The following is a 25,028-nucleotide window of genomic DNA, read 5'->3' as shown; positions in this document are numbered from 1 at the left end:
AAAGGAAAAAAAAAACAAAAAAAACACAATATTCTGTACTGTGGTTATATTTGGAGGATATTTCCCCTAATGAATGGTGGTTTTTGCAAACAAATATACTGACTGAGGCGATCACTGTAAAGCAGAATTTTCCCATCTGGAGACCAGGACTATCTTGGGGAAATTTCAAGGAACCTTCCAAAAAAAATTCACAGCTGAAGAAATTCTAAACATCTGTTTGGCCTCGCCCATGGTGACATGCAGACTGCAGGAATGCTGAACGGGAAGATTGAAAAGCTCAGCTCTAATTGCTGGGCCTTCCTTGTGTTCTCTTTCCTTCATCCACTCATCAGTCCATTTATTCATCCATTTATTCATCCATCCAGGGAGTATTTCCTCACTGCCTGCTCAGGGCTAGTCATCAGGTTGGGCACTGAGGGCTGGATGAGGAGCAAAAGCAGAAGAGCTACTGAGGGAGTCAGATGTTAATCAAATAAAGACACAAATAAACTTAAAACCACCATGTATTGGCCATGCATGGTGCTCAATCCTGTAATCCCAGCACTCTGAGAGGCTGAGGTGAGAAGATTGATTGAGGTCAGGAGTTCGAGACCAGCCTGAGCAAGAGAGAGAGACCCTGTCTCTACTAAACAATAGAAAAATTATTTTTAGTAATTTTTAAAATAATTTTTACAGGCACATGTGGTGGCATATGCCTGTAGTCCCAGCTACTCAGGAGGCTGAGGCAGGAGGGGATCACTTGAGCCCAGGAGTTTGAGGTTGCAGTGAGCTATGATGACACCACTACACTCTAGCCAGGGCAACAGAGCGAAATTCTGTCTCAAATAAAAACAGAAACTAAAACAGAAAATCACCTCATAGTAACAGCTGCAAAGGGGCGAAATATGGAAACTCAAGCTGGGGAAGCTTACACCACTCAGTTGCTGAACAGCAACAGGCTTTGGGGTTCTTATGGGTCCCAGTGATGGGGGGAATGAGGCAAGGACATCTCAGATGAAGTAAGCTTTACTCTTATATTCATATAGCTTGATAGCTTTCTCATTTGATTGTCGCACCAATGCTGCAGTGACAAGACTTAAAAAAATCTGAGAATTACTGTAGTGGAAGTCAGATGAAAATATAAGAGAAAGAATAAAGGGGTGAAGGCAAATAAGACAGCAAAGTGTTTGCAAATATCTGTCCTCTATTTATTAAAAATCGGTGGTCTTGTCTTCAAGTCCCTGTAAGCTAAGTACTTACAGGAAGAAATGCCACAGACACACACACAGATGCTAGCATTTTCACTGTGGCAGAATTTGGTTATGCTCTAGTTGCATCTAGTTTTGCTGAGGTGAACAGAGGCAAGGGTTCCTTCTGAACAAAGGTATCCTCTAGACTGGGAGAGAAAGAGACTCAGCTGCAAATAGCAATCGTCTCTAAAAGCAATAGCTATAACTGCAATAACAAAAGATGCTTTTCACATGTTCTAAGTGGTCCCTCATCTGGTACCTTTGGGTCATGGCCATTCACTTGGATGACGTCAAATTAAAAGGAAATAATAGACTAGCTTTTTAGCTCTATATTAAAAACTATATAAAGGCAGGAAGAGAGAGAAAAAACTTCATTTACTAAAGAATCCTAGTTTTATGGGAATTGCTGGTGTCTCTCAGTAAATATTAATCAGCTTGACTGAATTCAAGTACATTTACGAGATGACCGCATTAGTCACAATAGGATAGGTTTATGCTGTGGTTTCAAATTATGCTGAAATCTTAGTCACCTAGCATTATCAAAGTTTATGAAAACAACATGATGTATGCCCACAGAGGGTCTGAGGTGGCTGGAGTGGATGGGGATCTGCTCCATTAGATCCCTCTGGAAGTCAGGCTGAAGGAAGCTCCGCCATTTTGCCGTTGCGCCTCCAGGAACAGTTGTACTCATCGCTGCCTCAGCCCAGGACCGGACACGTCACTTCCATCCATAGCTCATTAGCCAGAGTCAGTCTCAAGACCCAGCATGACTATAAAAAGGCCTGGAAATTAGGGGGAACAAATGGACTATTTGAAGAGCATTACTGTCTTTGTTACAATAACCTATTTCCAGAACTCCACCAAACTGGTCCAGTAGAGGAGGTACATTCTTTGCCACAGTTCTCCAAACCATAATCCAGGCACAGAGTTTCCTTTAAGCTCTTATTTTGAGTCTTTAGAGGGGAAGGGGAGGGAATTATTTCTTGGGCTTCTGCCATGGACCCAACACTGTGTGAAGGATACCGTGAATTGGATTCCTGAACCACACTGCATCTTCTTTACGATGTACCTTGCTGTCCTGCAGAGGACAGAATGCTTAAAAAATATCCATCTTCCCAGATTCCCCTGCAGCTAGGGTGCTGGAGACATACTAGGTTCTGCCAGATACGCATTTTATATATTCCCATGAGATTGGGAAGGTGGAAATGAAGAGGAGGATATATTCCTGATGTCTGGCTGCTGCTGCCAGCAAGCAAAGCTGTGAGCGCCATCAACTAACAGGGAGAGGCTTGTGTTCCAGTGTCCAATCCCCAGCTTTCTGGGTGTCGCGAAGCAGTTGCGAGGTGCCAGCTACCTCATCCCCGTTTCCCGATTCTGGGATCACTGTTCCAGTGTTTCATAGTTTCAGTAGTTCTAATGGCAACCGCTTGGCCCTCCATTTTCACTTCTTTATCGGTTTTATAGAGCTCTGGAGGTCACTAATGCAGACCCAGTCTAAAATCTTTTCCCTGAGCCCTTCAATTTTTTTTTTGTAGGAAACTCATTTTTTATATTAAATCCCTTCCTGCTTATGTTTCCCAGACCAGTTTCTATTTCTTTCACTGTAACCTGACTGATAACATTTGCTAAATACTGTTATATTATTATATGCATAATTATATTATATTATAGCCATAATTCATATATTATGTTATATTATATTCTAGCCAGTTTCTATCTGAGAACTATTTTTAAAGTTTAATGCATTGTTTTAAATTTCAGAATATTACAGGGGTACAAAGGTTTTGGTTACATGAATTGCTTTTGTACATTTCTAGTCAAAGTTGTAAGTGTGTACATCACCCAAATAGTGTACACTGTACCTGTTAGGTGTGAAGTTACCCATCCCCTCCCCCCACCTTCTTGATATCCATTGAATTTTACTACCATATTTGCATGAGTGTTGATCTATAAGTTTCAATTTACTCATGAGTACATATGGTTTTTGTTCTTCCATTCCTGTGATACTTCACTGAAAAGGATGGTTTCTAGTTCCCTCCAGGTTGTTACAAAAGGTATTAGTTCACCATTTTTTATGGCTGAGTAGCACTCTATGGTTAATTGTTGAAATAAGTGAGCTTGTGCCTGTGGGAAGTCTAGGTTTGATCTAAAAGAACTACAAGCATAAATTTATTTGAAGTCTAATGTTTTACCTTTAAAATTCATCTTAGTAAACTCTGTAATAAATTCTATTCTTCCAAAATTAAGAGTAAAACTCATGTTCCTAGAAGGTATACCTTTGCATTCAGTGGTTTTATAAATTCCCTATTAAAAAAACCCATCTTCCTCAAGAGTTATATACTTTGAGAGGCATTTAAACCGTGTGACAATTCTGAAAAATAGGTTTTATTATGCCCATTTTACAGAAGGATTAACTGGGGCTTACAGAGGTAAAACAAAGTGTTCTAGATCATAAAGAGCTAGGATGCAAAGCTAGGTCCTTCTGTGTTCAAAGCCACATGCTCTTCGCACAATTTGCAAATTTCTAAAAGAGCAACAATTCATTAGTTCTCAGCTGCTATGAACCTTGGTTTTTAATGGAGTTTTCATTAGTTCATTTAGCTCAATGATGGTATGTACCAGTTAATTTTCTCTTCCACAAACACCAAAAGCTATAAGCATCTGAATCAAAATGGTGTACTTCTCATCCTAGGAAGGAGTCAGAAAGAAAAAGTGGACAGAACACAGTAGAAACATCTGAGAACTAGGAAAAAATGACTAGAATACATGTTCTATGTTGTTGGTTGTGCAAGAACAGCACTACTATTAATAAAACTTTGTACACAGACATTAAGAGTTTGTGAAGCCTGGAAACCTGATGCAAATGGAAGTAAATAGGATTTGGTGGCTGGTCTGGTATCAGCAGAAAGATTTTGGCCCAAATTTCCATTCTGGCTCCTGTTTTATCTGTCATTCTCCTTTTCTACATATCTAATGGCAGGCCAGAGAATTGTGCCATCAAACCTTACTGCCCTTTTTATAAAACCAGATGTGGCCTTGGTAGGCTTCTACACCTTTTAGTGATTCAAAGAGAGTCTCTGTGTTTCTTGGAGAAATTAATCGAAGATGTTATTTGCAAACAGACCCAGTTCTTCAAACCATGGGCTGCTACAGATGCAAGATCAGACAGAAATGGATAAAATCATGATGGAATTTTCATCTACCCAAACAGCTGTTTTATACTTTTCAACTCAATATTTTACCCAGGGATTTCCCAGCACTTAATAAAACTATCTTAAAAATTCTTAACACATCTTCATGATATTGAAAGAATCCTTTGATAATCTTAGCAGGGCTGGATTTCTTTTTTTCTTTTTTCTAAGGGAAACGGGAAGACATTACATTTGCTAAGTGTTTAGTATGTCCCAGGTATTAGGCAAATATCAGCTTATTTAATTCTAAAACAGTACCTATATAGAGATATTATCACCCTTATTTCATATATTAAAAAAAATCAAAGAAGTAAAATTGCCTAAAGTCACCCAGATAATAAGTAGAAAAACTAGTAATGAAATCCAAGTTGGCTTGGCCTAAAAGTCAGTCATTTTTTCAAGACGGCACAACGCATCTGGTAAAAAAAAATATTGCCAGAGTGCTTGAAAAATATAGCTCCAAGAATTCTAACTTCTGGATCTAGTGTTTTGTTTCCAGGTAACACGAGGAAACATTTTTCCGATAGTTTGAATGTTTAATAATACAGGCAACAAAAACAAAGTGCATGACTTGGCCTTGACTGTGTGTTTCATAACAGAGATGGGAGAAAGGGTTTTATTGGCGGGCGGGGAGAGAGCACCACATTAAGTGGAAGTGTGCGCATTATGGGTAAATGATTTGGTATTTTAGATGAAAGCAAATTCATGTTAAAAAGATTTTGCAACCTGGAGCTTTGATTCCCACTGACGACCGAACACTGTTCCAATGTACCCCCTTCCTCTCCCTACATCTCCTTCTGTCTGTCTGCTGCCTTTTTATAGATATTTCACTGTCAAAACCAGCTTGGTTGTGTAACAGCACTCTTGCCTGTGCCTTCTCCGGGCTCTAGCATTGTCAAAATGGAAGAAGAGGGTCCCCCTAGACCTCGGCCACTTTCTCAGGAGAGCAGAACAATCCATCTCCAAGCCTGTTTGAGAGCAAAGCCGTCCTCTTCCTCCCTGCTGCACGGATTTCTGCAGCTTCCAGCTTCACTGAAACAAACTCGAAACAAACTCTGTCTTTTCTTCTGAGCTTCTCAGCTGTCACTTCTCTACCCAGCTCACATCACAGTGGATAAAATAAATCTTTACCAAAAGTCTAGGTGGGGCATAGCACCTTTCATGAAACAGGAACCTCCAAATATTGATTTGGGGCCGCCCAAGACATTTTTATCCAGTAAGATCAGAAAATGAAGTGTATGAGTTAACTACATTTTCTAATAACTAGTTATCACTTGTATTATACATATCAGACCTATTTTCAAAGAGGCAGAAAGCAAATACACTTTTGTGGTATTTTTTTTTTCCACCTCCAGATTCATTGTCTGCCATTCTTTGCCTTGCTCTTGGAGCAGTTTGACGTGCTCCAAGATGTCAAACTGTACGGACTCAATGGTGTCCCTCAGGTTCCCCAGCCTCTGGCTCCCAGTTGTGTGCAGCTGATCAGTAGCTTCCACAGGAGATGCCAGGACAGAAGAGAAAGGTTGAGGAACTGACCTGCTCCCAAACCCACAGGGGCCACTGTGCCTCTCCCAGGGCTACAGTCTCCTGCGGGTTGCAGTAACTTGCTGCCTTTGCTCCCCAGGCCCAGGGTGGTAACAGCTTTCCCCACCCCCACCCCACGTGCTATGCCCTGGGTGCTGCCCCATCGCTTGCTGGTGTCTTTAACACAGCCCTCTCCTCTGCAAATCATCCCCGCATTGAACATATCTTACTTAATCCTTCAAGGATAACATGTGTGTCCTGAATGATATCATTGCATTCACCCTTCTGTATTTAGTGAGTGATTTCTACAGCTGTTCTAAAAACTGTGGCAAATACAAAAGAAAAACAAGACATGCTGCTGTCCTCAACGTGCTTGGAAATCCAGTTAGGCTCATAAAACTTGAAACACAGTCATACTCTGACTCTCAATCCACACAGTATCGCCAAAGGCCTAAATCTTTCCTATGCCTCTACTTACCTCCACCCTCCACCCACACACACCTGGTCTCTGTCCCACTTACTCAGGATCAGTAATAATCTAGGCAGTAGTGGTCAAATGTGTGGTTGACCATGGCTCTACTTCCATGGATGACTGAGCAAAATTCGCTCAGGACTCCTTCTTTTCTCTCATTCCTCCAAGACCATTTTATCACCAACCTCTGCAGATTCTATCTCTTCAAGTCTCTCAAATGCATCCAACATCCCTTCAATATCACGGCCCTACCCTTGTAACAGAAGCCAGGACTATATTTCAACAGAACTTCTCCAACATCCCCCTATGTGGTCCCCCAGCCTCCAAGCCTCCTGGAGTCTACACTTTACCTTGCAGCCAGAGTGATATTTTTACATCACCCCACGCTTCACACTCCTCCTAGGATAAAGTCCAAGCCACCAAGTGGTTTAGCCCTGAATGTGGCAACCTCTCCAGACTTCATCTCTAGATATATTCTTCTTATAAATAGCTCCACAAAAACCAAACTTCTTTCGATTCTTCAACAGAACCATGTTTTTTCTTGCCTTGGTGCCTATACTTAAACTAGTTCCTTTTCCAGGAATACCCTCCATGTCTTCCTAACCCCGACCTTTGACCTGCTTAACTTCTCCTTTATGATTTAAGTCTCAGGGTAGACACCAGTTGCTCTGGGAACCATTTCCTGCTGCCAATATCCACCCCTCTGCAAAACAGAACTTTGGATTAGGTGCTTTTCCTGTGAGAGAGCCTCCATAGCATCCTTTACTTCCCTCGCGGTCTTTCTATGATACTGTTTTGTAATGACCCACTTACTGGTAGAGACTCCCTACCTGGTGGTGAGCTGTCTCAGAGCAAGGACTCCATCACTGCTGCAGCTTCAGCAGCCAGCAAAGAACCTGGGTGACAAAACTATCTCTTTAACGGTTGAAATTTAAGAAGAGGAGAGAAATCTCAAATCAGGTTTAACACACCAACGATCTCAAAATTCCTATTTCAATACCATTTAGGAACAAAGGGAGTACCTGTCAATAGACACATTCCCTATATGTCCACGTAAGTGTTGTCCTAAATGTATTTGCAGAGCTCTGTGCCCCAAACCCATTCTCCACTAAGGAAAACAAAATTTCACACATGTCACGAGAAGGGAGGGCAGAGGTCTCTCTGTAAAGCCCCTTCTCCCTTTGTAAAAACGCCAGGGTAGGTGATGCCTGCTTGAATAGATGATGCCCGCATGATAGCATTGGAGTTATTTTCAGAGGCTTCATTATCTCACAGCTGGAAAATTCTGGGGCAGCTTTTTGCAAACCAAATGGAGTTCAATTAATGTATCAAGAGCAAAGGATCAAGACCTATATATTGAGAGTCAATGTTAGCAAAAATCTGCTAGCACCCAGCTGGTCAAGTTCAACCTCTCTGAGTGCTCTTACAAGAGGGGAGAATGCAATTTGCCTGGAATGGTGCTTAGAGGTGCAGGAATGGGCTCAAATGAACTCATAGGAGCTGTGCATTGATCAAATCATGGGACCATGCTTGGCGAGCCCTCTCCTCAACTCTTTTTCTAAAGACAAACCACAGATAGTTAAATTCCTTTTTTAACTAGCTTACCGTTGCCAGTAAAACCTTATTAATTCATACACACTGATTAAAAATGTATGATAATTAGCATGAGTGCTGAAGTTTATCTATGAAAAGAATAGATTTTTGTAAAAATAACAAGGCTATGAAAATATTTTTAAAGTTCATTAAAATGAAGTTTTTGTGCACTCTCTTGTATGCTAAGATGAAAATTATGCACAGATTCTTATTGGGAAAACCATAGTGGCTTGGATGTTTGTGTTAATCTCCCTTCCCTTACAAGATTCCAGTAAAAAGGCAGTAAAATAGTCTAAACCCACAAGAGAATAAGAGAGGCAAAGGTTCAACACGTGCTTGAAAGACAGCAATGAGCTGGGTAACTGACTCTGAAGAGTGGAGGAAGAATAGAAGTTATAAAATCTAAAGGGCCACAGAGTGGATTCCAGCTAGGTGAGAACCCCTTGGCTTTGCACAACCTCCAGAGAGAGGGTTAGGGGTGACACAGGGCTGAAAATAAGGGCCCTATTGTGAGGTCCTTATGCTGAGTGTTGGCAAATGCTCTCAGAATGCTGGCAAATGGGTGTTCCCCCCACTTTCCATCCTCAACCCACATTCACAAAAAGAGATGGAATTATTCTCCCCTAAGTAACTGAACAGACCCAGAAAAAACTTATAAACACCAACATCTGCAGAACGGGAAGGGCTTTCTTGGTAAGGCTGGCTTGCCGAGCTATAACTCTGCAAGTATTCTCACCAATGCACAAGCCTGAGGCCCCCACGGGTTCCGACGGATTTCTTAGTCTCTCAGTCTAAAAAATGAACAGATAGCAAAGGATCACCAGACATTTGAGGAAAACCTCTGGTAAGGAAGATGGAGATTCAAACAAACAAACAGAAAAATAATAAATGGAGAAACAAAGAGCATAAAGAAAAATAAGCAAAACTTATTAATATCCTCTAAGATTAACAGAAAATATGGCATCCATAAAACAAGAACAAAATTCCATGAAAAGGGAACATTCAGAAAGCAAAAAGAGCTAAAATACAACAGCCAAAATGTAAACAAAATATAGTCATGAGAAGGGTTAAAAAAATAAAGTAAAAAAAAATGTGATATAAGCAACAGAGAAAGAAATAGACTTAAGAAAATCAATCCAGGAGGTCCAACATCATTCCAACAAGACATGCAGAGAGAGATCACAGAGAAAACAGAGAGGAGGACATTATAAAACTAATAATGTGAGCAAATTTCCCAGATCTCAGACATAAGTCTTTAGGTTGATCAACAAATAGGCTGTAAAATAAATGACAAACACTTAAAAAAATAAATTTCTTAGACCTATTTGAATTTTAAACCACCTGCCTTTATTATTTTGATAACATTTAAAATTTTATTTGAAATAACTTCAAAAAGTGAATGTCTGACCTACTCTGTTAGGTTTATTATAAGTGCTACCAGGCGATGCATCCTCACTTTGTCTCACTAGGTACATTTAGAAATAATACAACTATTTAAGACTTGTTTCCCGTTTCAAGTTCCTAACTCATTCAACCCAACCTTCCTGAACTCCCCCTTCCCAACCACCTTTAAAACGATCGTTGAAATGTTACTATATATTTCACTTCCTGTATTACTCAATTGCAAAATGTGAGCACTGTTGAATCTAAGACCAAGACCAAGACCTCTTTTTTTTTTTATGCAAACCCCCTTCTACAGTAACAAAGTCTTTCACCTGGGGGTTGTCTAAGTGAGAAGTAGCACAGATAGACAGATAGATGGATGGATTGTTGGCTGGATAGATAGATAGATAGATAGATAGATAGATAGATAGATAGATAGATAGATACATAGACAGACAGACAAATAAACAGATAGATAGATAAAGCATGACCAAAATGCTGCTTCTGGGAGTAGAGAGAAGTCCATAATTTGAAATGGAAGAAGTAAATCATGTAAAAGATAATACATATATTTTTTGTTTGTTTGCTTTTGGTTTTACATCTGATGGCAAAAATTTGACTTCTTTCTTAAAATTAGTCAGAAAAATAGAACATTGACTTTTGTTCCTGATATACATAGCCAATTACAAGCAATTCCATTGCCATATTTCTGGAGGTTTCCAATTCCGGAAAAATGATGCTCTACACAAATTCAGGAACCTTTCTGTTGCTAATACCTGGATTTGCTAGATAAAGTATAATAAGAAAAGTTTGCTTGTTTATGTTTTAACGAAATGCTGATCTTACAAGAAAGAAAAGGAAACTCCTAGGTGTCAAAAAAGGTGGAGGTGTGAGTAATTAAGCTGATCATAGGCATCTCTGGGAAAGTGGGGTGGGCTGGGGTTGTGGCAGGTGGCTGGCAGTGGGCTGGTGGTGGCGGATGGGCTGAGCACTTGGAATGTGACACACAGAAGATAGTTAAGGCATTGAGAGCACACAGAGTTGGGAAACTGGAACTGAGGTCCCTGCAAAGAGCCAGAATCTCAAAAGGCTTAAAAACCTCTGTGAAAGAATGTCTTACAAAATAATCTCTGCTCAACAGTGTGGCAACATGACCTGGAAAGTTCTTTCTGCTGGGCTCGGAATAGAGAGGGAAAAAAAACACACCAAAAAACCAAAAAAGACCTCCCTTTCCCTTGTAGTCAGTAATGAAGATATTTTGACTTGAAAGCTACATTTATGCCATTGTTATCTTGCCAGGAATTACATTAAGTCATCTAATCATAACATCTAATCATAACAACCATCATACACAGTCAATATTATTAGCCACATTTTGCAGACAATGTCTTAGTCTGTACTGCTATAACAAAATACCTTATAGTGGGCAATTTACAAATAGCACAAATTTATTGCTTGCAATTCTGGAGGCTGGAAAGTCAAGATCAAAGCACTAGCAAATTCGGTATCTGGTGAGAGCATGTTCCTCGTAAATAGCACCTACTACGTGTCCTCAGATGGTGGAAGGGGCAAGTAGGCTCCCTTTAGCCTCTTTGATAAGAACACTAATTCCATTCATGAGGGACTGGCTTCATGACCTAATTGCCTCCCAAAGGCCCCACCTCTGAATATTATTACATTGGAGATTAGTTTTCAACATTTGAATTTCAGAAAGACACAAACATTCAAATCATTGCAGAGAAGGGTATCATCGAGACTGGATAATTTATCTAAAGTTAAAGGGAATAAATAACAGAATTGAAATTTAAAGTCATATTTTCTACCTTCAGCTCTAAAGTTTTATTCACTGATATTAGCATGTAGTTAATTTGGACCTCTGTTTTAGATATGCAAAATGTGTTCACTCACTATAGCACTGCTATACATTAATTTTATAATTTTCTTTTATTTGTACAATATACTATCAATCATAATCTCTTGGCAATAGTTTCAGTTATGAAGCCATCATGATGTGTCCAACACAGGATGAAGAAAACAGATTCAGAAAATACATATTCTGTGAGCTGCTTAACAGGAGAAGCACTTTTCACAAACAAAGACTTACAGAAGAGAAGAGATAGATAAAATACCTCATGAATCTTCATTCTTGATTCATTAAAAGAGAATTTTTCAATAGTATTCAAAGTTTAATGAGCACAGTTGAGAGTTCTCTACAAGGCATGGTGCAGGCAATAATGTGCCCCTGAACACTGGAAAAAGGAGGAAATAAGGCCAATCTAGTCAAATTATTAATCTTTTGTTGGCAGCCACAAAAGACCGTCTGTATATAAATTTGTAACTCAAGTATTTGGGACCATCTAAAGCTCTGAAAAAGGTGATATGAGAGCAACTTCAAGGAGCCAGGACTGGAAAGTGATTAAATTTGATAAGCAAAAACCAAATCCACTTTTCTGATGCCCCTGTAAACTGAAAGGGTAAATTAGCCAGGAAACTACAAGGAAGAACCACATGGGAAACCCCCAGCTATTTATGTACAGCTCAAAGGAGAGAGAATTTGGCAGAGCAGATATTTACATAATGGTCACCTTGGCAAAGTTCTCCCCATCTGGAAGGGAGGCCTTTCAGCTTCCTTGTCTAAAATATGCTTCCTAAGATCTATTAGTACACCTTGTATTGCTACTACATCTACCAAATAACTTTCATGACAATTTAATTTCTCACATAGTTTGCCTACGTGGAGAGAATGTACTGCTTAGGCTACCTTGAAAATTCATATTGTTCAAGTTACTTTGTGTTCTGCTTATATTAATATTTACATTTGTCTTCCAATAGAGTCTGCTCATAATGGGAAGCCATACTGGTCCTCCCAAGTGAGCATTTCCATCTGCTTGACAACTGCGTTGTGCTCATTATAACGGAATTCTGGCTGTTAGGTTAATGTGAGTCAACCTCTTGAAGATGGATCCACTCTCACCATAACCATTCAATCAAGTTTCTGATCCTCTGTGGCTGAAGCTCAGGTGCTAGATTGTGGTGATGTCACTGATGGTATTTTGTGGCATCATATCCAGGTGTCCTACAGCTGCAGTCTCCAAACCCTGGTACCGGTCCACGTCCTGTTAGGAACTGGGCCACACAGCAGGAGGTGAGCGCCCAGCTGGTGAGCGAAGCTTAATCTGTATTTACAGACACTCCCCATCACTCTCAACACTGCCTGAGCTCCGCCTCCTGTAAGATCAGTGAGGGCATTCGATTCTTGTAAGGAGCACAAACCCCACTGTAAACTGCACATGCGAGAGATCCAGGTTGCATGCTCCTTGTGAGAATCTAATGCCTGATGATCTGAGGTGGAGCTGGGGCGGTGATGCTAGTGCTGGGGAGCAGCTGCAAATACCGATTATCATTGGGAGGGAGGTTGCATTGTGGTGAGTTGTTAATTATTTCATTATATATTACAATGGAAACATAATAGAAATAAAGTGCACAAAAGATATAATGTGCTTGAATCATCCTGAAACCCTCCCACTTCCCCCACCCGCTCCGTGGAAAAACTGTCATCCATAAAACCAGTTCCTGGTGCCAAAAAGGTTGGAGACACTGTCCAACAGGACTTATCAGATCACACCCCTCTGAACCATAGTGTGCTTAGTGCAGCTTTTCCATTTGAAACCAGGGCAGCGCCTTCTGTGAATTTCTCATTTGTGCACCATAAATAGAGATGCACATTGTTTTACAAGAAATATCATGTGTACCTCTCCATAATTTAACCACAAAAATCTGCAGTGGACTCCGTTATGTAGCAGTACACAGAGTCAGGGCACAAAGTCTCAGAAACTGCCCATGGTGATACAGCTGCCCTCAGTCCAGTACAGGCTTGATTAATGGATTGCCCTAGCTTCTTTAAGTTTCCTACGTCTGTCAGGAGAAAACTATGCTTTTGTTTATTTTCTTATTCCCAAGGCTATATAGTGGACAACGTTTTAAAAGAAATTCTTGAAGAGGTAAGAATATCAAAAATGGACAGATAAATATACCATTTATCATTTATTAACAAAAATATTTTTGAATGCCAAAGTCTAGAAAGCTGGAGTATTAAAATGAAAATAACAGGAGCCCCAGACCTCAAGAGGCTTAGGAACTGGGCAGGCATGTAAGAAAATAATTGCAAGTCATTATAAAGGATGCCACAATGGACAGATCAAACACAAGGTGTAGTGAGACATTCATGTCCAAGAAAATTGCCTGCCCTGAGGCTTAAAGTGTGAGTAGGAGGCTGTCAGAAAGGCAACTGTAGGACATATACAAATTATTTAAGAGTTGCTGGAACATAAAGGATGAGGGTGGAGGAGCTGGACAATTAAGGGAAATCCTAAACCCAGTGGGGTTCTTATGCAATGCTGAGGAGTTTAGATACTAGTGCAGGTGACAAGGAGCCATTCTGACCAACTGGGTAAATTCTGAGTGTTTGACATCCCCTTGGCTAGCCATGGGTAGAGTAGATGGTGAGGGGTGAAGGAAAGAGTGAATTGGAAACAACGCACACAGTAGGACATATGTCCAAGTACTCTGAAGGGCTAAAATTTGGTCCTGGACCACAGCTGTGGCTGTGAAAGCAAATAGTTGAATATGAAAATCAAGGGATATTTAAGAGGTAGAATAAAAAAATGTGTTGTAATCATTGACAGCCACTAGCAGGGGCATATTCTTGTGGATTCAGTGCCTGCTGGGTGACCTTTTTCACAGAAAGAGCAGCAATCCTGCCTGCTGTTCTATGGCTGTTTCTATTTGAGAAATGGAACATTAGAGTTTTTAATGCAAACTGTAAGCAGCTGTGTGTCACCGACTGCAGGGATTAGCTCCGAGATGCTGTGGCATTTGTCATCAGTTCTCAGGTTTTAGCACCCAGGAGACCAGTAACTCCTGGCCAAGGTGCATACAGTTCAGGTGAGCTGTTCTGCCAGGTGCTGAAGTTGGAGGCAATGGGAGTAATGATTCGGAAATTGGGCTTGGTGTCAGCTAGGTCTGGATTTGAATCCCAGATCGGCTGCTTGCTTCAACTCTCATTTCTCAGCTAAGTTTCATTGTCTATAAAAGGAGAGAAGAATACCTGCTACCTAGGATGGATTTTTGGATTAAATGGGATTCTTGTTTAAAGTCATGCATAAGGGGTGGATCTAACATTCCACTGTGGGTCTGACTCCACTGTCCACACTCTCTCTTTGTGTTTCTTTCTCTTTTATATCTAATATATGGATTATTTTAATCATTATTTACTTTTAAGAAATGCTACAATTTTGGTTTATTCCTCTTTGACCTAAGAGTTATGTTATAAAGAGCTTTTAAAAACCCATCAAAAAGGTTTTCTGTGGTTTGGTTTTGTTACTGATTTTCTATTTTTATTCCACCATCATCAGAGGATATTGTTTGTATTATTTCTACCTTACAGAACTTGTTGCATTTGCTTTATAACCTAATCTATACTTAATTTTGTGAATGTTCTTTGTGGACTTGGAAAGAAAGTACAACATTCTCTATTGTATTGGTATTTGTATTGGTACAAAGTTTGCCAATGTATCCAGATCCACCTTATTATTTATGTTGTTTGGGTCTTCTATATCCTTACAGTAGGCCACCCTTTATCCACAGTTTTGTTTCCCACAGGTTTGGTTACCTGAAGTCAACCATGGTCCAAAATAAGTAAGATAAAATATTTTGAGAGAGAGAGAAAGAAAAGAGAGAGCACATTCACATAACTTTTGTTATAGTATATTGTTATAATCGTTCTATTTTATTAGTTGTTATTGTTGTTAATCTCTTCCTGTGCCTAATTTATAAATTCAACTTTATCATAATATGTATGAGGGCTGTCTGGAAAGTATTCAGCCATGTGACTAGTCTTGTTATATTAACAATGGCTGAATACTTTCCTCTTTGTATAGGAAAAAATATAATGTATATAGGGCTGGGTACTATATGTGGTTTCAGGCAGCCCCTGGGGGTCTCGGAACATATCCCCCATCTATAAGAGGGGAATTGTATTTATCTTTTGTTCTCCATTTGAGAGTGGTATATGTTAAATCTGCAGTCCCCAATCCCAGGGCTGAGTACTGGTACCAGTCTGTGGCCTGTTAGGAACTGGGCCACACAGCAGGAGGTGAGTGTGAGTGAGCAAATGAAGCCCACCCCAATCCACCTGTCTTCCATCAAAATGGTCCTTGGTGCCAAAAAGGTTAGGAACTGTTATATCTGATTATGTGACTATGTTTCTGCTTTTTTTTTTTTTTTTTTTTTTTTTTTTTTCTGAGACAGGGTGTTGCTCCATTGCCCAGGCTGGAATGCAGTGGCATCATCCTTGCTCACTGCAACCTTGAACTCCTGGGCTCAAGCAATCCTACTGCCTGGCCTCCCAAGTAGCTGGGACTACAGGCATGCACCATCATGTCTGGCTAATTTTTCTATTTTTAGTAGAGATGGGGTCTTGCTATTGCTCAGGCTGGTCTGGAACTCCTGGCCTCAAGCAATCATCCTGCCTCAGCCTCCCAAGGTACCAGGATTATAGGCATGAGCCACCAGGCTTGGCCTACTTCTTCTTGAATCTTCTGCAGTTTCTGCTATAAAGGTTGCTGCTATGTTATTTGGTATGAATTCATAACTACTGAACGTTCCTTGTCAACTCTGGCCTTCAGCATAAATCAATTCTTCCTGTCTTATTTTATGCATTTCAGCCTGCATTTTACTTTGTCTTATATCAAGATCAAAACAGATGCTTTTTGTTGTTGTGAGTTTGCATTTGCTTTGTATGCTTTTGCCCATCCTGTATTTTTCACTTTTTAAAAATGCTTTGTAGTAGCAAAAACTCTTGCATTCAGCATAGAGTTGGGTTTTGCAGATTATGATTTCTGACTGGTACACTACACTCTTCCCAGCACATAACTGGAGTTCCATAAAGTATTTATTTCCTTTTTCTTTTCTCTTCTTCCTCAATTAGGGGAAAGCCTCACCTAGGCTCCTAATCTTGCTAGCAGCGTTTTTGACCTATCTGGACCTGAAGTTCCCTCTGAGCCGCCTGGCTTAGTGGGATTCTCATTTTCAGTTCTGCCCAGGGCTTCTCACACCCGACATGGAGGCCCTGCGTGTCCTCATCAATGGTGAACTGAAGAGCACCCATATAAAAGTTTAAAAACACATTCTCCTCTGCTGGCTTGACACACAGACTGAGGTTTCCAATACTTGGATTAACGCCCAATGTCTTCCAAAATATTATTTAAAATATAATTAAATTACCTAGGAATAATGTTATATTATTTAAGTCCACCACTGTTGGAAATCCTAGAAATCATCTACTCGATTTCTCCATTTCTATGATACCCCAATAAGTTCTCTAGTCTTGTCTGCATTTTTTCTGGAAATCGTTCACTAACACTGTCACCCATTCTGTAGGCATGGGTTTGAAGCCCAGCTATACCATATAATAGCTATATGACAGTAGGAACTTATATAAACAATCTTAGCCTCAAGTTTTTATCTGCAGCTTGGGGACAATTATAGAAATTCAGAGGGCTGTCAAGAGGACTAAGCAGGGTTACGAATTCAAAGATTAAACATGTAATGTGAACAACCAGGCTAGTAGTTTTACCACTTCGGTACCGTGCTCACTGACCGCAAAACCTTGCCCACAGACAGCACTTATAGTCCGCACGATAGTCTGTGCTGTGCATTGATGACGAGTCCGTATTGCTCTTGTGTGATGAGGAAAGCTTTAAAGCACTGAAAGCTTGTCTTACTTTACAGGCAGCTTTACTTGTAATGTAAATCAGAATAGGCAACATATACATACATGTTTTCATTATGTTAATTTTAAATGTTCACAATTTTATTTTGATAAATGAAAAATTAGAAAGTCATATCACGGCTGTCGGCTAAAGTCGCTGTGCACGTTCATCTGTGGCTATTGTCGATGCTAGTAATTGAGTCCCCTAGCGTAAGGTAGTAGGAGTGAAGAGGAGAGTTCATTCTCTTGTCAAAGGAGAAACCTCTGCTGGGCTCCTGTCTATTGCAGCCCTGCTTGCATCTTTGTGGGCCCAATAATACTATTTGTTCCTCTAATTTTTCTAAAAAAGCAAAACCTGGATAATTGGAAATTTACCAATTATTCACTATGGCAACTAATTCAAATTTCTTTAAAACACTTGATAGACCATTAAAACCACATATCTCTGGGTTGGGTATACTTGTAACCTGCCACTTGGCAGTCTCTGGTCTAAATAATTAGCATAATGCCTAGCACACAAAAGGCATGCAATAAATTGTGAATTCATCACATCTGAAACCTTTCACATCAGATTCTTGGGGAAAAGGACTCGTTTGATTGAGTGGGTAAGAGGCCAGGGAAGAGGAGACTCGAGAGTAACCAGGATGTCAACTGCAGGCCCAGGAAATCTGCAGAAATCATGGGGGAATGAAACAGAGCAGGGTGAGAGAGGCGATGAACTCTGCCTCCTTCCCAGTCGGCCTGTTCTGACTCCTCTTTTGCTCATACTTGCTGGCTCTTCTGTACAACTGGCCCATCCCCGTGCAGATATAACTGACATAGGAGCTGTGGGCGGAACAGGGTAGTAAGACCCTGCAGCTGGCTGGAGCCAGAAGGGCTCTAGAGCTTCCATAGAGTGAGTTTACGGGGATGAGAACAGAAAAGACATTGAGCTGGGAACCAAGGAGGCGACTTTCTCTCTGCCCGATTCCCTTTTTTCCCTATCGGCAACTCTGAACCTAGCCAAATACTTTCTACTCGAGTGGGTTGCAGCTGTCCCACACATGTTCCAAATAAGGGCCAGTAGAGCTATTGCTATTTTTAGAACTTTAATATGGATGCAAAGGTCACCAAGATTCCCCATTTGCTGGCTCAGTTCCCCGTCGTTCTCTTTACCTCTCTTGTTTTCCTCTAAGATGTATATTTTCTGTTCAAATGAGTTAAAATAAGACTTTTAGGGGGAAGACAGACCTCAAATATTTACTTCCTTTTGGTGGGACTCCTTATAATAGCCACGGGTTGGGTGATATATTTGTCCTATGGCATGCAAAGTCATGTGTAGATCTCAGGAAACAGCACTCCAGGCTTGGACCAAAGCCACTCCTTTTTCTCTTTTGAGCATAAAAACTGGTTTAGAGTAGAAAATATGATAGCTTTAAGGCTTCTCTCATCTAACCCTCCAAGTACATAGTTGAGGGCACTGAGGCCCAGAGAGGCTAATTTGCTTATTACTATCTAATATTAATAAGAAATATTACCATAGCTTATATTCCCTGTGCTAATCGCTTCATATTGATTTCCCCACTTAATCCTTACAGCAAAATAAGGTTTCTATATCACTTATCCAATCTTGCAGGTGACAAAACTGAGATTCAGTAGTTTGAGAAACTTGCCCAAAGTCACATAGACTGGCAATGAGCCAGGAGAGACATTCAGGATCCTGATTCTAGTTCACTTCTTTCCAGAACCAGAGCTCAGGGTACCAATTCATACACACACAGTGTCAGCATGACCCTTTCATGTTAGTCTTTGGAAAAACCATGGAGTGTTTTCAGAACACGAGCGCAACCTGGCAAAAATCCCTGCTTAACCTCAGAGGCCAAGGAGCTGCTGAGACGGGAGGGGAGTTTCAGCCTCTTTACCTGTTCTCAGGGTCCGCCAAGGCCATACTCCGAGTGACGTAGCACATTTTGAGGGGGATGCTTTTCCGGTCTCTGTGGAAGGAGAAGGACTGCGACGACAGAGGTTCCGATGAGGATGAGCTTCCCCCTAACCGAGGGGATTCAGGCGGCGGCGTTTCCCACCCGATCTCGGACACTGGGGATCCTTTCTTCACGTAGGGAGTGGCTTCTCGCATGTACTTGACTGCAAGCAAAAAGACAACAAGCGCTTTTAAGTACATCAAGGCTGCATTTCTGGGAAGTCTGACTGTGTTTTTGAAAGAAACTTGCTTTGGATAAGCTCTTAATACTGAACCTCTTAAAATCTGAACAAGATTCAGAATTTCTGTTCCTCTCAACATAATTATACTATTATTTAAATTATATACCACTATGGATCTTAGAACATGCTATTTTGATATCCTGCAGTTGAGAATTGCTTCTAGCTTTTTTCAGCGGTGACAACTTCTGTCTTTCCTGATTATAAGTTGCGTTCTGGGAAAAGGGCTGGAAACAAATGGGCAGAGTGTGAGAAAATAAAAGACAGGCTAAAAGACATATTATTTCATACAGATGTAAGGAATCTGGAAGCCACATTCACTACCCATGACACTATATTTCTGGTGGGAAGCAAGGATAGACCTTTCAATTTAATAGTGCTAAGAACTTTTACATCAAGAAACATTAATACCTATAATATCACATTTTTCATGTAGAGGCCTTTGTGATTTCAGGGTAGAAAAGCCCTCTTAAAAAGATACAAATTCTTGAGTCACACAGCTATAAGTATGCCCATCACAAAACGTTTAAAAAGGCACAAATAGCACAAACTATATAGGGAAAGATTGTGCAATAATCTAAATTAGAACAATTTCTGTCAGGAAAAATAATATAAGAAAATAAAAAGCCAATCTATAGATTCAGAAGAGATAGTCATAAAACATAATCATGTATATGAAAATAAAAAATAGACAAACTGAAGAAAAAATATAACTGGTATATTGGGAAATTCAGAGGAGAGGGAAATAGAATGTTCAATAAATAAAAGGTTCTTCCATCTCATTAGTAATCAAAGAAATGACAATAAAGAGATCAGATAAAATTCTGTTTTTTCATCATTTAATTGGCATTTTGTTTCTAGCACTGAAGCCAGTTTGGTTTTCTCCTTTCTCTTTACGGATGTTTTAATCATGTTTGCTTGAGGGCACATGAATTTCTCTACCTTTACAATCTAGTCTCCTTGTCAGTCTCTGTCTTCTTAATGATGATCCTCTTTGACTTTTAGGAAATATGGTGGCCCCTTTGATGTATAAATTCAAGTAATTTATAAATTATTTTGTAAGATTTTCTTTGAAATAAAATTATATCTTTTTACAATTAAAAAAAAGACCACATTTTGTAGTGTCAAAAATTTGTAACAGCAAATGTGGAAATCAATATGAAGTGATTAGCACAGGAAATATAAGCCATAGTAATAGTTCTTATTAATATAAGAACTCTTGTAAGAGTTGAAAACTAGGAATAACCTAAATTTCCACTAAAAAAGAACAGATTACATAAAATGTAGGACATCTATATTGTCATTTTTAAAAAATGAGGTACAGATAGAAGTGTTGATATAGAAAGATCTGTAAGATCTCTTATTCGTGTGTGTGGGGGAAGAAGACAGCAGTACATATTACATACTATAATATCTTTGTGTACAAAATAATAAATATATGTGCTTGTATATCTAGAATTATTTCTGGATAAAAATACAAGAAAATGTTAACAGCAGTTAGCTCTGATGAATGGAAATAAAAGCCACAATGATGAAGAAATAGGCCTTTACTATTCATTTATTACCCTTTTATAGCATTTTCATGTTTAACCATATGCATAACCATATTGCTGTTATACATATGGTTATAGCCATATTACTGTTATACATTATAACCATATTACTGTTATAAAAATTAAGAAAAGAACAAAAATAACTTAAGAGCCAAGTGAAGTAGACTGAAGTTCTGCTCTTTGATGTTTGCCTTGGTATTAAGAAGATTTTTTTGCCTATTTGAATTTCATTTGGTCCCTAGACAGCTTTTAGGTTGACAGGGCAATGAGATTCTTAGAACTTCCATATTCTTCTATCACCCACATATTCTGGTTCCCTGCTGCTTGGGGGGATGTGGCTAAGTCCCTCAGAGGTATTCGTTATTACAAATGGCAGTGGATTGGAATAAGAGTAAACTAGGGGGCATTTCCAGATCTTTGATGAGTCAGTTCCACAAAATATTGCCTTCAATGTACAGGACATGGAGCCAGGAAATAAAACTGGGTTAAGGAAGTCACAAGCTTGAAAAGTTTCTAGGGGCCTCAAAAAATCAAATAAACACAAATCCTTTCTGGAAGAAGCCAACTTCATCGTACACTTAAAAGAATCTGTAAAAACCATTTTGAAAGACAATGAGCAGGCATAAAATCAAAGGAAATGTCACACACAAGGAAACAGGGTACTATGAGCAAGAACTAGCACAAATAGCAGTAATGGTCTTGCACATATTAAAAAGCTACAGTATGTTTCCAGAAACAAATGAAAGCTTGAGAAAGAAACAAATGAAAGCCAGAGATTATTTATTTTTTAAAAAACTGACCTAAAAGATTGGCCAAAGAACCAAACAAAACGTTTAGTGATAATAATAACAACACCAGAATTAAAATTTCAATAGATATACATGTCTGAAGAAGGAATTAGTGAATTATAGATAAGAAGTAATTATACAGAATGTAGCACAAAGATATAAAAAGATAGGAAATATGGAGATGTAAAAGATAAAGCAGGAAATCTAAACATGTTTAACTGGAGCTCCAGAAGAGTAAGGTAGAGAGAATGTGGCAGAGCCTAAGAATTTTCCCAGTGCAAAGACACCAACTCACACATTCAAGAAATCTGACTTGGTTTTGCTGAACAACACCTGTGAACTTCACAATCAAGACAAACAGAAATAAGGTATATTCCTTCTTTATACTTTGAGTAAGGAAAGGGCTTAGATGTCCCTTAGAATTTATGTCTCCCCTGGAGGCTTTAGATAGCACCTCTGCTTTTCACTAGTGTTGGAGGAAGTCTCATCAAAATCCTTAAATCCTGAGATCTCTGGCACCACCACAACACAAGTTTTCAATTTCAAGCACATAAAGGAGGCTAGACGATGATCATCACTGTTCCTAAGGAAATATGTTGAAGTTCTGGAACATTTTTCTGTATGAGTCCTGAGGAAAACTAAACAACATCAACACATCCCTGCTTAAAGCCACTTTGTCCAGGAGTCCTGCTTCCTTCTGATATGTATAGAAAATAGAGAAACTTGTTCTTGTGTATAACAAAGAAAGCAAATGAAAATTGCCATTGGATTTCTTCAATGGGCCATGATTTCTGGTCCAGAGGCAGTGATAAAATTGTTGGAATGTCCCCTCTTGCTGGAAGAGACTCCAAGTCATTTCTACAAAATTTGGCCATCAACTATATGCACAATTCCACTGCCACTCACTCTCCTGCCCAGGCACCAATTGAGGCCCGGGGCTAAGTACTTCCAGGCAGAGAGTAAGAGCAATCACATTTGGGTATGGTAAAGCAGTGGCTTCCATAGGAAATAAAGAGTGTGTGAAAACTTTTCATGGTTCTTTGTGACTTAGTGTCCTGAAATATCTACACAGGGCAATCAAAATAGTGAGCACATTGGGGCCTAATTCAGGAGGCGAAAATGTTGCCTAAGACTAGATTTTTCTGCAGTAAGTACCCCAAATTGGAGTATTAAATAATATAGAGATTTGTCAGGCCTAGAGTGAAAGAAAAGGGCTGCTGGGACAGGTCTGCTCCCTGAAGTTGTCAGGGACTCAGGCCTCTGATTCCTGGCTACTCAGCATCCCAGGACATCATCTAATGATCTAGGATGGCTGCTTGGGTTCCAGCCATCAAGACCAAATTCCCATCAGTAGGAAGGAGGAAGAAGTGAAAACACATCGTCCTTCTTCCTTTAAGGACACTGTTCAGAAATTTCTAGTTCTGCTTACAACCTATTGGCCAGAACCTAGTCACATGGGCATTTCTAGATGGAAAAGAAATGTATGCCTTATTCTGGACAGCTCTATACCCACCCAGATAAAAATTGGTGGGGAGAGGAAGCTATTACTGTGGAAGAAGAAGAGAATAAATACCAGGGAACAACCTAGCTTTTGCCAGAGGGAGACATCCATAATTCTTTCTGGACTTAACACAGCTAGATTTTACAACACAAAATATAAGTAAATGTGCTACAGCAATCATAAAAAACACAAAGACTACTTTCCATATACTTTTGCTAAGTTTTTTTGTATATTAACTCATTTGAACTTCACAACAATCCTATGAGGCAGCCATTATAATCATCCCCATTTTACTAAAGACGCTGCAATAGAGAGGGGTAAGTCATTTGCCCAAAGTTACTGCTGGGAAATACCAAAAGCATGAGGCTAACCCAGGCACACTTGCTCCAGAATCCTTACTTTAAACCACAAAGCAATACTGCTTCTCACACTTCAAAAAAATAAAAATTAAAATTAATTGTGTGTGTGTGTGTGTGTGTGTATGTGTGTGTTCAAGCCAATGTTTTTATGTGCTGGGAGAAAACATCCAATTAAGAGGCTGTTGCCTGTAACATAAGAGAGCTTGATTTTGTAAGCCTGAACTATTAAACTATGGCATTTCAATAAACGCCTTTCAAGACACTATAATACGTATTCATAATAGAGGGTTTAACCTGGCAGAACTGAATCGCTAGTGTCTGCATAATTACACCTCTATGTGCTTACAGACAGTCATTTCAGGCAAAGAGCTGTTGAAACCAATCAAAAAATAGCCCAGCCCAGGTTCAGGGTGCCTAATAATAAGAACTAATTAATAAACCATGCCCTTTTTGGGCATCATGATTTAAAAGCTGTGGTTGAGCAATTAAAATTCCAATCTTTAGTTTTGAAAAAGCGGGGAGGGGAGCAGTAAGAAGCAGTCTTCGAACCAATAATCCACCAACTTACTTTCAATATGCTCATGGTTTTTTTTTTTTTATCTGAAGGACAGGCAGTTGTGAGGATTTCAAAAGAACATTCAGTAAAGCCCAAGTTTGCTAAGGCTTCAAGTTGCCACAATTAAATCTTTGTTGGGTTGGCCAGATGACATTTGAGAGGAAAAGCACACACAGGCTACTAATGAGGAAATGCTTTAGGCAAAACCAATCAACTCTCCTACCAGGCTGGTTTCTAAGGAGCCAGAACGTCCATATGATATGTTCAAGTTTTCTTAAAAATAATAACGACAAACACAACAAAAAGGGAATTTCAAGATTACAGGAAAGAAAAGAAATATTTCATTACTTTAGGGTATGTGAGCACAAATGTACATTTTCTAATGTGATTAAGGGGAAAAGGGGACCAGCTGGAGGCAAGAAACCTGGGTATTCAGACCTTTGCTGAAATGTTCATGTTGGGGACAGGTTGGTGACAGCGGGATTTGCCGACAAAATGCAATAGAAGACTTACCCTTAATGGCATTTTCCTAGGTCATCTTACAGAGTAAAGATGCAGAGAGAGATCATTAATATTTCCAAAAAGACCAAGAAATGATGAAAGAGGTAATATGTTTCTCAGAAACTGTAGCTAACGTCTCAGGAGGCCGAATGATGCGGTGGAAAGAGAATTGGCCCTGGGAGTCAGGGACCTGGATTACAGTTCCAGCTCTGCCACTAACTAGCTCTCCAGCCCAGAGCAAGTCACTTTGCTTTCCCAAATCTCATTTTCCTCACCTGACAAGGGAAGGAAAGAAAGTCCCTACACTTCAAACATTTTATGGTTCCTTGCAAATTTACCCCTTCTTACAACATTAAAAAAAAAAAAGAACATGTCTTACTTCATCTTGCCATTTGTGTCATTACCAAC

General features: G+C 39.6%; 1 protein-coding gene across 2 annotated transcripts in view; it reads right to left on the bottom strand.

The window, feature by feature from the left end:
• SNTB1 (syntrophin beta 1) overlaps nt 1-25,028 on the bottom strand; it is a 244,764-nt gene that overhangs the window by 118,408 nt on the left and 101,328 nt on the right. For both annotated transcript variants that reach the window (XM_076005054.1, XM_076005053.1), the window contains exon 2: nt 19,065-19,287. In XM_076005054.1, coding sequence (XP_075861169.1) covers nt 19,065-19,287 — 223 coding nt within the window. The remainder of the gene's footprint in view (nt 1-19,064; nt 19,288-25,028) is intronic.

The sequence above is a fragment of the Microcebus murinus genome, chromosome 7 (assembly GCF_040939455.1).
Source record: "Microcebus murinus isolate Inina chromosome 7, M.murinus_Inina_mat1.0, whole genome shotgun sequence".
Classification (NCBI taxonomy): Eukaryota; Metazoa; Chordata; class Mammalia; order Primates; family Cheirogaleidae; genus Microcebus; species Microcebus murinus.
Note: the sequence above shows the minus strand (reverse complement) of the source record. Positions and strands in the feature narration are given on the sequence as shown.